Below are 15018 nucleotides of genomic sequence, written 5' to 3' on the forward strand. Positions count from 1 at the left end.
AGGTCATCTAGTCCAACCCCTCACTCAGGCTGGAAACCCTATACCATTTCAGGCAAATGGCTGTCCAGTCTCTTCTTAAAAACTTCCAGTGTTGGAGCATTTACAACTTCTGGAGGCAGGTGGTTCCACTGGTTAATTGTTCTGACTGTCAGGAAGTTTCTCCTTAGTTCTAGGTTGCTTCTCTCCTTGATGAGTTTCCATCCGTTGTTTCTTGTCCTGCCTTCAGGTGCTTTGGAGAACAGCTTGACTCCCTCTTCTTTGGGGCAGCCCCTGAGATACTGGAAGACTGCTAGCATGTCTCTCCAATCTTTCCCTTTGTTTGAATAACAGAAGAACAGAGTTGGAAGGGACCTTGGAGGTCATCTAGTCCAACCCCCTGCTCGGGCAGGTAACCCTATACCATTTCAGACAAATGGCTGTCCAGTCTCTTCTTAAAAACTTCCAGTGTTGCGGCATTCACAACTTCTGGAGGCAGGTTGTTCCACTGGTTAATTGTCCTCACTATCAGGAAGTTTCTCCTTAGTTCCAGGTTGCTTCTCTCCTTGACGAGTTTCCATCCGTTGCTTCTTGTCCTACAGAATACAGAATATTTTCAAACACAGGATAATTTTTACAATTGGCTAGAAGAACGGAGTAGAGAGCAGAAATGGAAGCTGCATTACTATTAATGTCAAATACGTGGACCCAGACCACACGTTTATTAAGCACTAAACATTTGTGACTATAAAAACTTAATAAAATATCTATATAAGGAAAAGAAACATAAAAAAACTTGAGGCAGAAAAATAGCCAGTCACGGTCCCATCCAGTCTGCCCTTTTTGAGTTTTTTTTCCTCGCTTTTTCTTTTTTTTAATTTACTTACTTACTGTTCTTTGAAGGATTATTTTTATTTCTCCTTTATTTTTATTTTAGTTTTAGTTTTAACCTTTTCTCGGGTGATGGACACGCGTATTTTCCCAAGCGTATTTAAACTCAGTTCGTAACAATAGGCCCACTTCCTTCTCTAGAAGTTGGTCCCAGGCTTCCCCTACTCTTCTTTGTGAAGTCCTACCAGTAGTCCTTGACTTACGACCGCAAGGGAGCCCAAAATATTCCGTCGCTAAGCGAGACCTTTGTGAAGTGAATTTTGGCCACCGCGGTTAAGCGAATCCCTGCAGGTGTTCCGTTAGTAACACAGTCACTAAGTGAATCCCGCTTCCCCCCTCCCCCAACTGACTTTGATCGTCGGAAGTTCACCAAAGGGGGATCGCGTGACCCTGCCGGGACCACGTCATAAATACGAAGCGGTTGCCCAGCGTCAGGTGACCTCTGGGATGCTGCCACGGTCGTCGGTGTGACAAACGGGTCCTAAGTGACTTTGTTCCGGCGCCGTCGTAACTTTTGAACAGTCAGTAAAGGAACTGTTGTAAGTTGAGGACTGCCTCTGTGTGCCTTGGATCGAGAGTCGAATTCGAATATTTGTTTCCTTACTTGCACTGATGGATGGATGTGGTGTCCCCTAAAATCCCAGTGACCACAGAGAGGTGGACATTTTTTTTCCAGTGGACCAGTGACATCCTTCTTTACGGCCATCTTGTCTGCTTCCCCACAGGCCTTTCCGTCTGCCAAGTCCCAGAATTCCCTGGCGCCCTTGCCCCTCTACGACCAGCCCCCCGCCAGCCCTTTCCCCAGCCCCGACAAGAGAGGAGCCCAGGGCTTCCCGCGGTCGCCATCGGCAAACGGTAAGAGGGGCTTGGGCTCCGCTGGGGTACCCTGCGGGCGAGAAGGCCACGATTAAGCCACCGGTGGCCCTTTCAGACACTGGAGAGCAACTGGTCCGCAAGGCAGCCATCAACTTCCGGCCGAGATCTGTTGCGTGGTCCAGTCAGTTTCACTCAACATTGTGGTCCAGCGGTGTAGGTGCTGGCCTGGCAATGGGGAGGTGGGGGGACAACCTAGGTTCAAGTCCCCCTTCAATCATGGAGGCGGCCCAGAGAGGCTGAAGCTGAAGCCATTCTCTCTCTCTTTTCTTTCTCTCTCTCTCTCCTCTTTCTTTCTCTCTCTCTTTCTTGCTGTCTTTCTCTTTTTCTTTCTCTCTTGTCTCTTTCTGTCTTTCCTTCTCTTTCTTTCTCTCACTCACTTTTTCTCTTTCTCTGTCTCTTTTTTCTTTCTTTTTCTTTTTTCCCCTTTCTCTTTCTCTCTTTCCTTCTCTTTCTTTCTCTCACTCACTTTTTCTCTTTCTCTGTCTCTTTTTTTCTATCTTTCTCTTTCTTTTTTTCTCTTTCTCTTTCTCTCTTTCCTTCTCTTTCTTTCTCTCTTTTTCTTTCTTTCCTTTTTCTTTCTCTCACTCTGTCTCTTTTCTTTCTTCCTCTTTCTTTTTTCCCTTTCTTTCTCTTTCTCTCTTCTCTTTCTTTCTCTCACTCACTTTTTCTCTTTCTCTGTCTCTTTTTTTCTTTCTTTCTCTTTCTTTTTCCCTTTCTTTCTCTTTCTTTCCTTCTCTTTCTTTCTTTCTCTTTTTCGTTCTTTCCTTCTCTTTTTCTTTCTTTCTCTCACTCTGTCTCTTTTCTTTCTTCCTCTTTCTCTCTTCTCTTTTTCTTTTTCTCCCACTCACTTTTTCCTCTTTCTCTCTCTCTTTCTTTCTCTCTCTCTTCCTTTCCCTTTCCCGCTCTCTCTTTCTCTTTCTGTCTCTCACCTCAGGCCACCTTAGAGGATTGTTGTGTTGTGCAAACAGGAGAAGAGAGCATTAGACATGCCCCCCCCACACCGAGTTCTCGAAGGAAAAGCAAATATGAAATTCCTGCCTTAGACAGGATGGGTTGGAGAGCTACGAAAACCTAACGGAGGAGAACATGAATTTCTGTGTCTAAACAGGAAGTCCTCCATTTCTATAAGGACAGGAATCTTAAACATCCAGTGAAAAGCTTTCCAAGTCAGAGGTGGTGAACCAGGCCCCCCTTTATAAGGCTTGTGGCCTTTTAACTCCCAGAATCCCCGAGCACTCAGGAATTCTGGGAGTTCAAGTCCACCAGTCACAAAAGGGCCAAGTATGAGCTAACTCCTGAGCTAACAGATCAGAGATGGCTCTTTCCAAGTAGGATACATGCTGGCTGAGGAATTCTGGGAGTTGAAGTCCATACCTCAGGGTTGAGAAATGCCGGCTTTATCTAGGACAGAGGTGGGGAACTATGGCCCCATGCTGACTCAGGAATTCTGGGAGTTGAAGTCCATACCTCAGGGTTGAGAAATGCCGGCTTTATCTAGGACGGAGGTGGGGAACTATGGCCCCATGCTGACTCAGGAATTCTGGGAGTTGAAGTCCATACCTCAGGGTTGAGAAATGCTGACTTTATCTAGGTGGGGAACTATGGCCCTATGCTGACTCAGGAATTCTGGGAGTTGAAGTCCATACCTCAAGGTTGAGAAATGCCGGCTTTATCTAGGACGGAGGTGGGGAACTATGGCCCCATGCTGACTCAGGAATTCTGGGAGTTGAAGTCCATACCTCAGGGTTGAGAAATGCCGGCTTTATCTAGGTGGGGAACTATGGCCCCATGCTGACTCAGGAATTCTGGGAGTTGAAGTCCATACCTCAGGGTTGAGAAATGCTGGCTTTATCTAGGTGGGGAACTATGGCCCCATGCTGACTCAGGAATTCTGGGAGTTGAAGTCCATACCTCAGGGTTGAGAAATGCTGGCTTTATCTAGGACAGAGGTGGGGAACTATGGCCCCATACTGACTCAGGAATTCTGGGAGTTGAAGTCCATACCTCAAAATTGAGAAATGCTGGGTTTATCTAGGACGGAGGTGGGGAACTATGCTCCCCCCCCTAGGAATTCTGGGAGTTGAAGTCCACAAGTCATAAAAGGGCCCTGGTTCCCCAACTCCTGTTCTATGTGGTGCATCCTTAGATTCTCCATTTTGAAAATCGCTGGACTTCAACTCCCAGAATTCCACAGGCCGGCATGCCTTGTAGTCCACATGTCGCCGAAAGTACAAAATTTTGTCCTTTTGAAGCATTCTCATTGTGTTGTTTTTTTTGTTGTTGTTGTTGCTCTTGTCATTTTTTATTTTTATTTTTTTGGTTGCAGTTTCAGAAAACAACTTCATGTCAAGTTCTCCTGGATTTTCCCAGCCGTCCCGACTTCTTCCCGAAAGCACTTCCTACGGCAAACTCAGACCTGTGAGTTTTAAGACCCTCCACACAGCCGTAGAAATAAAAGGAGGGGGTGGGCTCCTTCCTAAACCGTGGTTGCAGCTTTGGTGCGCTTGCTCCAGGCACAAACCGAGTTAGAAGACGGTTTAATTTCACCTGCCCCGGGCCCGGCTAAATTATAGGGCGGCCAGCTGGGGATCCATCTTGCCTACCCATTGCACGATTGCCTTTTGTGTGAATTTTGATTGGTTTTTTATAAGGGTGGGGAGGAAAATGCAGGGATGGGGTACGGGGTTGGGATATAGAGGGAAAGTTAATGGAGGGGTTGGGGTTTCCCCGATTACATTCAGTATTTAGTAAATAGCAAATTTATATTTATATGCATCAATAAAAGTTGTGAGAATAATGTTTGATAACAACAACAGACATAGCAAATTATAGTAATGTTAAATTTTCAATCTATAATATTTTTCTTAGTAAAATAAGGTAAAAAAAATAAGTATCACCTTCCTTTGTCCCTAATTCGTTTGTCTCTATAGCCATTCATAAAATTTATTCCAAGTTCTATAATAAACTAAATGCTCTTTTTTCTTTCATCTCTAATCTATCCATTTCTGCGCAATCTAGTATTTTCTTGATAAGCATGTCTTCCTTTGGTACACTCTCATTTTTCCAGTATTGGGCATACATAATTCTCCCTGCTGTTAATACATATAGTATTAAATACCCAGTCTCTTTATCATAATTGGGACCTATCTAACAAAAACAATTCAGGTTTAAATTCTATTTGTTTTTTAACCATCTGCTCCAACCATAAATGTATCTTAAGCCAGAATCTTTTAGCTTTAGAGCATGTCCACCAGAGATGATCTTTGGCTGCATTTCCAACAAACATTTGAAGTATTTTTAAACATTTTTGCTAGTCTCACTGGTGTCATGTGCATCTATAAAACATTTTATACAAATTTTCTTTATATGATACAGCTTTAGTTCATCTGATATTTCTATCCCATATGCACGTTGCCTTTTGAAAAGTGGGACTCAGAGATCATTTCCCTTCATCTTCCACAGGTTAGTCCTCACAGTTACAACGGGACCGAAAAAAGCGACTTAATGACCATATTTTCACACTTAACAACCGTCGCAGCACACACACACACACACCAGGGTCACGTGATTTACATTCGGATGTTTGACAACTGACTCGCATTTATGATGGCCGCAGCGTCCCCGGGGGGGTTCACGTGATCCCCTTTTGCGACCTTCTGTCGCAAGCAAAGTCAAGGGGGGGGTGGGAAGCCAGATCCACTTAACAAACCGGGTTACTAATTTAACAGCTGCAGCGATTCACTTAACCATCGTGGCAAGAAAAGTCGTAAAACGGGGCAAAATCTCACCTGACAAATTTTCCACTTAGCAGCATAAATTTTGGGCTTAGCTGTGGTCGTAGGTTGAGGACTTATCTGTATGGTGGAAGCTGGAAACTTTTCGGAATGAAGTTAGAAAAAGTTCCCAATGTACAAGTTGCCCTCGACTCACTAGTTGAGCCCCAAATTTCTGTGGCTAATCAGAGCGGTGGTTAAGCAAATGTTGCCCCGTTGTGCAACCTTGCTTGCCACAGTCGTTAAGCGAATCACTGTAGCTGTTAAGTTAGGAAGACGGCTGTTAAGCGAATCTGGCTTCCCCCATTGACTTTGCTTGTCAGAAGCTCGCAACAGGAGAGTGTGTGACACACACACACCCTTCCGGGAGACGGCAACCGTCATAAATTACGAGTCAGTGGTCTGAATTTTGATCACGTGACTCCAGGACACAGCAACCGTCGTAAATACGAGATGGGTGCCAAGCGTCTGAGTTTTGAGCACCTCACCCCAGAGATGCTTGCAACAGTCATAAGGGTGAAAAAGGGTCCTAAGTCCCTATTTTTCAGGGCCGCCGTAACTCGAACGGTCACTAAACAAATGGCTGTAAGTCGAGGATTTTGTGTAGTCTGTTGTTCTGTGAAACCTCATCTGGCTGACCTGGTTTTTTGTTTCGTTTTTTTCCCCCCTCACTCTGCTCTGTTTGGGGGGGGTTCCAGGTCCGAGCTGCCCCTCCGCCCCCCACTCAACACCGCCATCCTGCCGAGAAGATTGAAGACGTGGAAATCACCTTAGTGTGACCGGAACTGCTGAGTCAGGCTGGGACCCCAGCCGAAACCCGGGCGCGGCCCTCGCCCACCGGCCTTGCGAGGGACAGTTTGCATTTGAACGAGGCGACTGTTTAAAAGCGAGAGGGGGGAAGACAGGAAGATCCTCCAGGAACACCGCTGTCTGGGTGGACGCTTCCTCCCGCCGTTGACGGACATTTTGTGCCTTTTTTATTTCTTGTCGTCGGGTTTCGCCTTCTCGATCCGCCTGTGTAGCACAACGCAAGCAGCCATGCCTTTTTCAGCTGGACAGCAGCGAGTTTTTATTTTATTTTTTCAGGGCTGCGCCACCCCGCTTACACGTGGCCCGTCGACCCGTTGGCACTGTACGGCGGCTACAATCATTTGGGGGAACCTGGCCTAATCCCATCCTGGTCTGATTTCAGCCGTCCCTTAGTCGGTGACTTCCAGATGTAGTAGAACAATGATTGCCATCGTCCCTGTGAGCTCGCTGGGCCTGGAAAGCCAGCGTTGCAGCTCCAACATCTGGAAGGCAGCATGTTCGGACGGGTTGCTTGCAGCTTCAACATCTGGAAACTCATGTTTGGACAAAGGTCGCGGCTCCCAACATCTGGAGGCTGCCGTGTTCAGACAGATGTTGAGGCTCCAACATCTGAAGGCTGCCACATTCAGGCAGATGTCACAGCTGCACCATCTGGAGGCTGCCACGTTCAGGCAGATGTTGCAGCTGCAACATCTGGAAACTCATGTTCAGACAGATGTTGCGGCTCCAACATCTGAAGGCTGCCGCGATTGGATGGATGTCGCAGCTCCGACATCTGGGAACTGTCATGTTCAGACAGATGTCACGGCTCCAACATCTGGAAACTCATGTTCTGACATGCCGCAGTTCCAACATCTGAAGGCTGCCATGTTCTGACATGTCACAGCTGCAACATCTGGAAACTCATGTTCAGACAGGTGTTGGGGCTCCAACGTCTGAAGGCTGCCGTGTTTGGACAGATGTCGCGGCTCCAACATCTGGGAACAGTCACGTTCAGACAGATGTTGCGGTTCCAACATCTGGAAACTGCTGTTCGGACCGATGGCACAGCTCCAACATCTGGAAGCTGCCAAGTTTGGATGGGTTGCAGCTCCCAACATCTGGAGACTGCCGTGTCCCGACAGGCACCGCAGCTCCAACATCTGGAGGCCGCCATTTTTTCCCCCATACAGATGTTGCAGCTCTGACATCTGGAAGCCATCGCAGGTTGGACTGGATAGTTTCCCCAGCACTTAATGGAGATGGTTTGGCGTTCACGGTTTGCGGCAGCCGATCCCCGAGGGCTGCTCTTCTGCTTAGGGAGTGTAATCTGTAGCCCTGCCCCAAACCAGGGCGTATATATAAACGTGCGCCGCGTGCATTAGTGCAGGATTTTACTGTTCTCATAGGAATGTATTAAAAAGCTTTTTTTCTCCCCCACCCCACCCCACCCCCCCAACCTCTTCAAGTAGCACCCCCCCTGCGTGGTCGGGACGTCCGTCCGGGACGGGAAAGGCCGGGCGGGAGGGGGAGGGGTCAGCTGAAGGAGAGGCCGGTCCCCTCTTTCGGCTTTCCCCGCCCTTGTCGCCGCTCCTCAACGCTTTGAGATTGGGCTGGCGAAAAACAGGTTCTGCCCAAACACGGCAAGTCTCGAGGGAGACTTGCGGGGCGGGGGGTGCCCCTCTTTCAGAGCGGCCGGGGGTGCAACCTGGGCTTTGAAGTTCCTTTGGGGCTGATATTTACGCTGTGTGTGTGTGTTGGGGGGGGGTGTCTGCGAACCGAGGGCTGAAATCACATCGACGGGTTTTCCCCGGAGGAAATTGAATCAGGATTTTCGTGGCAGAGCTGGAAGCGGCCGTTCATTTCCTCTTGGAACTTCCTTCCCTCCCTCCCTCCCTCCTGTTATTTCCTTCCTTCCCTCCCTCCCTCTTTCTCTCTTCTCCCCCTTTCTTCCCTTCCTCCTTTTGGTTATTTCCTTCCCTCCCTCTCTCCTGTTATTTCCTTCCCTCCCTCCCTTTCCCTTCCCTCTCCCTTCTCTTATTTCCTTCCTTCCCTCCTGTTCTCCCTCCCTCCCTCCCTTCTTTACTTCCTTCTCGTTCTCTCTATTCCGCCTCCCTCCCTTCCATTTTATCCCTCTCCTTTTTCTAACTTCCCCTCCAGCCCTCTGCTTCAGTCACTTCTTCCAGTTCAGGGATAGGCAACTTTGGCTCTTTGATGACTCGTGGACTTGCAACTCCCAGAATTCCTGAGCCAGCACGGCTGGCTCAGGAATGCTGGGAGTTGCAAGTCCACGAGTCATCAAAGAGCCAAGTTGGCCTACCCCCTTATTCTAGTCCAGGGGTCTTCAAACCCGGCCCTTTTATGACTCGTGGACTTCAACTCCCAGAATTCCTCAGCCAGGCATGCTGTCTGAGGAATTCTGGGACTTGAAGTCCACGAGTCATAAAAGGGCCGAGTTTGAAGACCCCTGTTCTAGTCTATCCCCCCGACCTTCTTCGCAACAGGTCGCCGGGCACGGCGGCTTCCACCGGGCCCCAAGAAGCCGTGACCGATGGCCTCTAAGCTTGGGGGGTCAGGGAGGGGTCATCGCTGTGACCCTGATGTCCGCCCTCCATGCCAGGAAGTGAAAAGCCGGAGGTGGTCGTCAACTGGCTCTCTTTCTCTCGCTCCGTCTGGCCTACTCAGAGTTTGGACATCCCTTGGATGGATGGAGACCTTGCTGGTTTGGATGGGTTCCACCTCATCTCTCTCTGGCCCCCCGACGGATTTTTCCAGGATTTTCTCTCTACCCACCCCCCCAGTGAAAATGGACGAGGAAGGCAAAGGGACGTCGTTAAGCCATCGGCCAGTCGTTAACTCCCAACTTTACCGCGCTCAAAACCGCCCCGGCGCTTCTCCCGGTCTGCAACCTCGCCAAGGTGACTCTCCGCCTCTTCTTCAGAGATTTCCTGGGGTCGACTCCGGCTTTGAAGGGTCCTCTTCTTTCACCCACCCAACCCCGTTTCCAACCCCTGCCGGTCTTTCCCCCCTAGCCACCCACCCACCCCGAAGAGACCAGGCCGACCTCGGATAAAGCTGGTTTGTTCCTTCAGCCCGAGTGAAAGGAGACGAAGGTGGAGAAGAAAGAAACGACATGTTGTTGGTTTTTTTGTACAAGCCAGATCGGGAAAGCTGGTAAGATCCCACCAAAAAAAAGAGAGGATTTTACCCTTTCGGTGTCGGAGAAGGCGCCCAAGGAAACGAAAACCCCACGGGTCATCGGAGGGAGAAAACACACACACACACACACACACACACACCGTCCGTCCGTCCGTCCGTAGCCCTTGTTCTACCCCCAAAGTCAAAGGCAGAGATGCCCCCGATTCGGGGGGACGCCAAAAGGCTGGGAGAAACGGAAAAGGAGAAGGAGGACCAGGTTAGGCGGCGGGAGGGAGGGAGGGAGGAGACCGATGGAAGTTCCAGGTTCGGGAGACGCTCCCGAAGACGCCCCGTCGTGGGCCCCGGGAGTCGACACGGACTCCAGAGCCCATCGTCCGTCCCTCCCAAGCGTCTTCCCTGCTCCCGGGGCAGAATGTATGAGCTCAACGGCACAAGGTGTGCCGCGTTTTACCTGTTAAGGAAGGTATGACAAGGCTCTTTTGGGGAGGGGGGGCCCTTCCCTTTCCCCGATTCCTTGGCTTTTGATCCGCGGATGGAAGAGCTCGATCTGAAACTTTGCACGGATAATCTTGGCTGGGTCTGTATCCAGAAAAACTCTTCCTCTTCCTCTCCTCTCCCCCTCTCTCCTTTCTTCTTTTCTTTTCTCTTCTTCTCTTTCCTTCTCTTTCTCCTTCCCTTCCTTTCTCTTTCTCTTTTTTCTCCTTCCTTTTCTTTCCCTTCTCTTCTGTCCCCCTCTCCTTTCTTCCCCTTCTTCTCTCTCTTCTTTCTTCTCCTCTTCCTTCCCCTCTCTCCTTTCTTCTCCCGCTCTCATTTTCTCTTCTCTTCCCTTTCCTTCTTTCTCCTTCCCTTCCTTTCCTTTCCTCTTTCCTCTTTCCCTTCTTTCTCTTCTTTCTCCTTCCCTTCCTTTCTTCTCTTCCCCTCTCTCCTTTCTTCCCTCCTTTTCTTCCTCTTTTCTTTCTCTTCTTCCCTTCCTTCCCCTCTCTCCTCCTTTTCTCTCCTTCTCTTTCTCTTCTTTCTCCTTCCCTTCCTTTCCCTTCTCTTCCCCTCTCTCCTTTCTTCCCTCCTTTTCTTTCTCTTTTCTTTCTCTTCTTCTCTTCCCTTCCTTCCCCTCTCTCCTCCTTTTCTCTCCTCTCTCCTTTCCTTCTCTTTCTCTTCTTTCTCCTTCCCTTCCTTTCCTCTTTCTCCTTCCCTTCCTTTCTTCTCTTCCCCTCTCTCCTTTCTTCCCTCCTTTTCTTTCTCTTTTCTTTCTCTTCTTCCCTTCCTTCCCCTCTCTCCTCCTTTTCTCTCCTCTCTCCTTTCCTTCTCTTTCTCTTCTTTCTCCTTCCCTTCCTTTCCTCTTTCTCCTTCCCTTCCTTTCTTCTCTTCCCCTCTCTCCTCTTCTCTTCTCCTCTCTCCTTTCCTTCTCTTTCTCTTCTTTCTCCTTCCCTTCTTTCCCTTCTCTTCCCTCTCTCCTCTCTTCCCCTCCTTTCTCCTTTCTCCTCTTCTCTTCCTTCCCCCTCTCCTTTTCTTTTCTCTTCTTCTCTCCCCTCTCCTCCCCTCCCCTCCCCTTCTCTCTTACCCTCTCTCCTTTCTTCCCCTCCTTTTTCTCCTTTTTCTCTTCTCTCTTTTCTTTGGGGAAGGGCCGCCATTGGTGTTCATTTGGCCTACACAAAGGAGGAGACGGGGACACAACCAGGTTCTCTTCAGCAGGGGCCAGTATCTGGCAGAGTACTGTAAAAGGGGTTTTTTTGGGGGTGGGTGGGGGCGGGGGGGGCCTGGTAGGCGGGTGGGGAGGCGTGCATCTTTTGTGCCGTTGATCTGTCGAGATCTTTAAGTGTTTATTAGACTTCTTCAAAGTTTTTTTAATCGGTTTTTCTAAGGGGGTGGGTGGGGAAAGCGAAACGAAACTTTACTGCAGACATTTTGAAAAGGTTTCGTGGGAAAAACAGAAGCGTGTTGCCGGCCATAATACTCAGCTTCCCAGCAGTTGGCCAAGTCGTTCTTGCATTATTTCCCCCCACACACCCTCCTTTTTTTAATTATTTGGTTGGTTTTTCGGACGTTGCCGTTAACTCAGATTCTCCCCGATTCAGAAAAGCGTTATTTAAACGAAAGTTCCTTAGTTCTGGTTGGTTGCTTGGTTGGTTTTTTTTTTTTTAAAAAAAACTGTTTCCTGTAAGAGCTGCTAATTTTTATTTTTTAAAAAAAGGTTGTATAATACGCCTCCTTTTTAAACTTCATAGAGGGCATGCAAATCAAAACATATCACCCGTGTACAGTGTCAATAAACTGGAAGCAGCTCCCCAGATGCTTTCTTTATATTGGCTGTGTAACTTTGTATTTATTATGTATAAAATGTTGAATAATAAAAAAAAAGTGGCTTTAAATCATCAGGTATTGCATAACACGTCGTCAGCGTGATCATCTTTGCAAGCTTTCTTTCACCAAAAGGACATCTGCATTGAATTAAATGTGTGTTTGTTTATTTATTTATCCCTTTGTTTATTCCAGGGGTCTCCAAACTTGACCCCTTTAAGACTAGTGGACTTAAACCATGCTGGGAGTTGAAGTCCACAAATCTTAAAAGTGGCCAAGTTTGTCTGGCTGAGGAATTCTGGGAGTTGAAGTCCACAAATCTTAAAAGTGGCCAAGTTTGTCTGGCTGAGGAATTCTGGGAGTTGGAAGTCCACAAATCTTAAAAGTGGCCAAGTTTGTCTGGCTGAGGAATTCTTGGAGTTGGAAGTCCACAAATCTTAAAAGTGGCCAACTTTGGCTGGCTGAGGAATTCTGGGACTTGAAGTCTAGAAGTGAACATGTTTGGCTGGCTGAGGAATTCTGGGAGTTAAGTCCACAAGTCTTAAGGTGGCCAAGATTGGAGACCTCTGATTTATTACATTTGCACAGCTATCTATCTTGCCTAAGTGACTTTTTAGGAAGCGCACAACAGTTACAACAAACATCTAGTAAAAAAACAAAACCACACATTAAAAACCAACACACGGGGATACGGAACAATGATATCTAGATGTTTTAATTTTAAAACAAAAATAACCATGGTCAGTGACCAAAGTCCATTCTTGGGTCAAACTCAACAAGCTGTTGTAAAAATTCCTCCCCATAGCCGGACACCCAAGCATGTTGGCCCCATTTCATTTCTCTTTTTATTTTAACATGGATGGGAGACCACGCAGAAGTCCCAAAGCCATACACAGGTCTCCCTGAGTTACAACCATTTGTTTAATGATCGTTCAAAGTCGAAACAGCACTGAAAAACGTGAGTCGTGACCGGTTCTCATACTTAACGACCGTTGCAGCTTCCCTATGGTCACGTAATTAAGACAAAACATTTCTCAGAAGCCCTGGACTCACATTTAACCTGGTTACTCTCTTTATTCGGGTTAACTGGAAAGATCAAATCTGTCTGAACTCTCAATTCAGTTCCTGCTCACTTTACAGTTGTTTTAATTTGGTGGCAGAAATGGAAGCCATTCATGGATGTTTTTATTGTTGTTTTTCCAACCTGACTGACCGATTTCCCGTGAAATCAAGGGCTAATGCGATTTACACGTCATCGCTTCCCTCTCTGAGGTAAATATGGGCCTTTTTAAAAGAACGGAGAAATAAATAGATGCGTTTTCCACTCTTGGGAATCTCCCCGTTTTGCAGCCCGCATTCCAAACGGTTGCATGTTGCACTAAAAATAAAATCCGATGAGTTTTCCGCTTTCCAATTTGTTTGTTTTTGTTCAGAAGAAAAGGGCCGAGCCTCCAGCTTCTGAACAATTTGAAGGCTTCCTCCAAAATTATCAGCAAGGGTGTTTCCAAGGAAGAAGGAAATGACAAAAGGTGCCTAATGTTTTAGCTGCAAACAGAAGAAGAAGTGGAACAGCAACCTGATGCAAAAGTTGAACGAGTTCTTTCCTTTTTAAAAACAAAAAACACAACAACCCTAGTTTACTAACAGAATCAAAATACAGCGGGAAGGGACCTTGCGAGGTCTACTAGTCCAACCCCTTGCTCAAACAGGAAGCCCTATCTACACCATTCCAAGTAATTGGCTGTTCAGTCTCTTTTTAAAGACCTCCAGTGTTGGCGCACCCACCATTTCTGGTGGCAAGCTGTTCCACTGGTTAAATTGTCCTCACTGTTAGGAAGTTTCTCCTTAACTCCAGGTTGCTTCTCTCCTTGATCAGCTTCCATCCAATTGTTTCTTCCCTGCCCGCTGGTGCTTTGCGCAATAACGTGACCCCCCTCTTCCTTCTGGCAGCCCCTCAAATATTGGGAACGCTGCTATCATGTTACCCCTAGTCCTTTTCTCTAGACCGGCCTATACCCAAATCCTGCAACCGTTCTTCATAGGTTTGTGTCTCCGGGCCCTTAATCCTCTTAGTTGCTCTTCTCTGCACTTTTCCCAGAGTCTCAGCATCTTTTTTGTAATGTGGTGACCAAAACTGGATCCAGCATTCCAGGTGTGGCCTTATTAAGTCTTTATAAAGTGGTGAATTTGATTCTGTGCCTCTGTTTGTACTACCCAGGATTTCATTATTTTTATTATTTTTTTATTTTAATTCCATTTATATCCCGCCCTTCTCCGAAGACTCAGGGCGGCTTACAAGCTTAGCAGTAGCCTTCATTCTATGTATATGCCTGCTTGTTAGGGCTTTCGCCCCCCCCAAGCGGCATTATTACAAAGTCAGCTTAATTGCCCCCAACAATCTGGGTCCTCATTTTACCTACCTGGGAAGGATGGAAGGCTGAGTCAACCATTAGCTTTTTTGGCTGCTACCACTCTTGTTGAAGGGATCATCCACTAGGACTCCAATGTCCATCTCCCAGTTATTGTCAATGTCCATCTCCCAGTTATTGTTTTTGAGACAGGTTCCACCTACTCCATACTTGTACCTTTGGGTTTTCCTGCTCAGGTGTAAAAACCTTGCTTTTCTCCACATTAAATTTCACGTAGTTGGATTAGGGGGCCCATCGTTCAACCCTGCCAAAATCTTTTTGGATTCTGAGCTTTGTCTTCTGGGGTGTTGGTTGTTCCTGCCAGCTTAGTGTCATCTGCAATATATAGATAACTAATATATAATAAATAAATATATATATATCATAAATAAATATAAATAATTGAAAAAAGAAATGGAACAAACAACAGAACTGAATGGCCAGATTTGATGGAGTCCTGGATCTTTTTTTCCTGTCTTCTGTTTTCGATGTCCCTGTGTTTCTAATTTTCAGACATGGCAAAATGGACTTAATTAATTTAATTAATTTAATTTAATTCCATTTATATCCCGCCCTTCTCCGAAGACTCAGGGCGGCTTACAAGCTTAGCAGTAGCCTTCATTCTATGTATATGCCTGCTTATTAGGGCTTTCACACACACACACCCAAGCGGCATTATTACAAAGTCAGCTTAATTGCCTTGTTTAATTAGGAAATAATACAACTACGGTAGCATATTTATTCGTGACTGGATAGCCTTTCTGGACTTTTTACTCAAAATGGAGGAGGTCGGGGAAATAGTATGGCGTTTTATAGATTCGGTAATTAGGATAAAACACGAAGAAAGAGTT

At 47.0% G+C, this 15018-nt stretch overlaps 2 protein-coding genes and 1 long non-coding RNA gene across 3 annotated transcripts in view; 1 reads left to right on the top strand and 2 right to left on the bottom strand.

The window, feature by feature from the left end:
* The window catches only part of FCHSD2 (FCH and double SH3 domains 2), a 129889-nt gene extending 121357 nt beyond the window's left edge, over positions 1-8532 (top strand). Inside the window, exons 11-13 of the mRNA XM_083362587.1 lie at positions 1593-1722; positions 4070-4161; positions 6215-8532. Coding sequence (XP_083218713.1) covers positions 1593-1722; positions 4070-4161; positions 6215-6295 — 303 coding nt within the window. The 3' untranslated portion in view covers positions 6296-8532. The remainder of the gene's footprint in view (positions 1-1592; positions 1723-4069; positions 4162-6214) is intronic.
* On the bottom strand, positions 2168-3117 carry LOC310640497. The gene is made up of 2 exons (XR_014492544.1): positions 2534-3117; positions 2168-2350 (listed from the first exon to the last, which is right to left on the bottom strand). It is a non-coding gene; the product is annotated as an uncharacterized lncRNA (long non-coding RNA).
* Positions 7492-14295, bottom strand: LOC310640377 (uncharacterized protein; the record flags this gene model as incomplete). Its single annotated transcript, XM_083362588.1, has 3 exons — positions 7492-10804; positions 11023-11318; positions 14229-14295. The coding sequence occupies 3 exons, from the start codon at positions 14293-14295 to the stop codon at positions 9887-9889; spliced, it is 1281 nt and encodes a 426-aa protein (XP_083218714.1). The 3' UTR covers positions 7492-9886.
* Between the last annotated feature and the right edge of the window lie 723 nt (positions 14296-15018).

This window comes from Vipera ursinii (genome assembly GCF_947247035.1).
Source record: "Vipera ursinii genome assembly, chromosome: 4".
In the NCBI taxonomy this organism is placed as follows: domain Eukaryota; kingdom Metazoa; phylum Chordata; class Lepidosauria; order Squamata; family Viperidae; genus Vipera; species Vipera ursinii.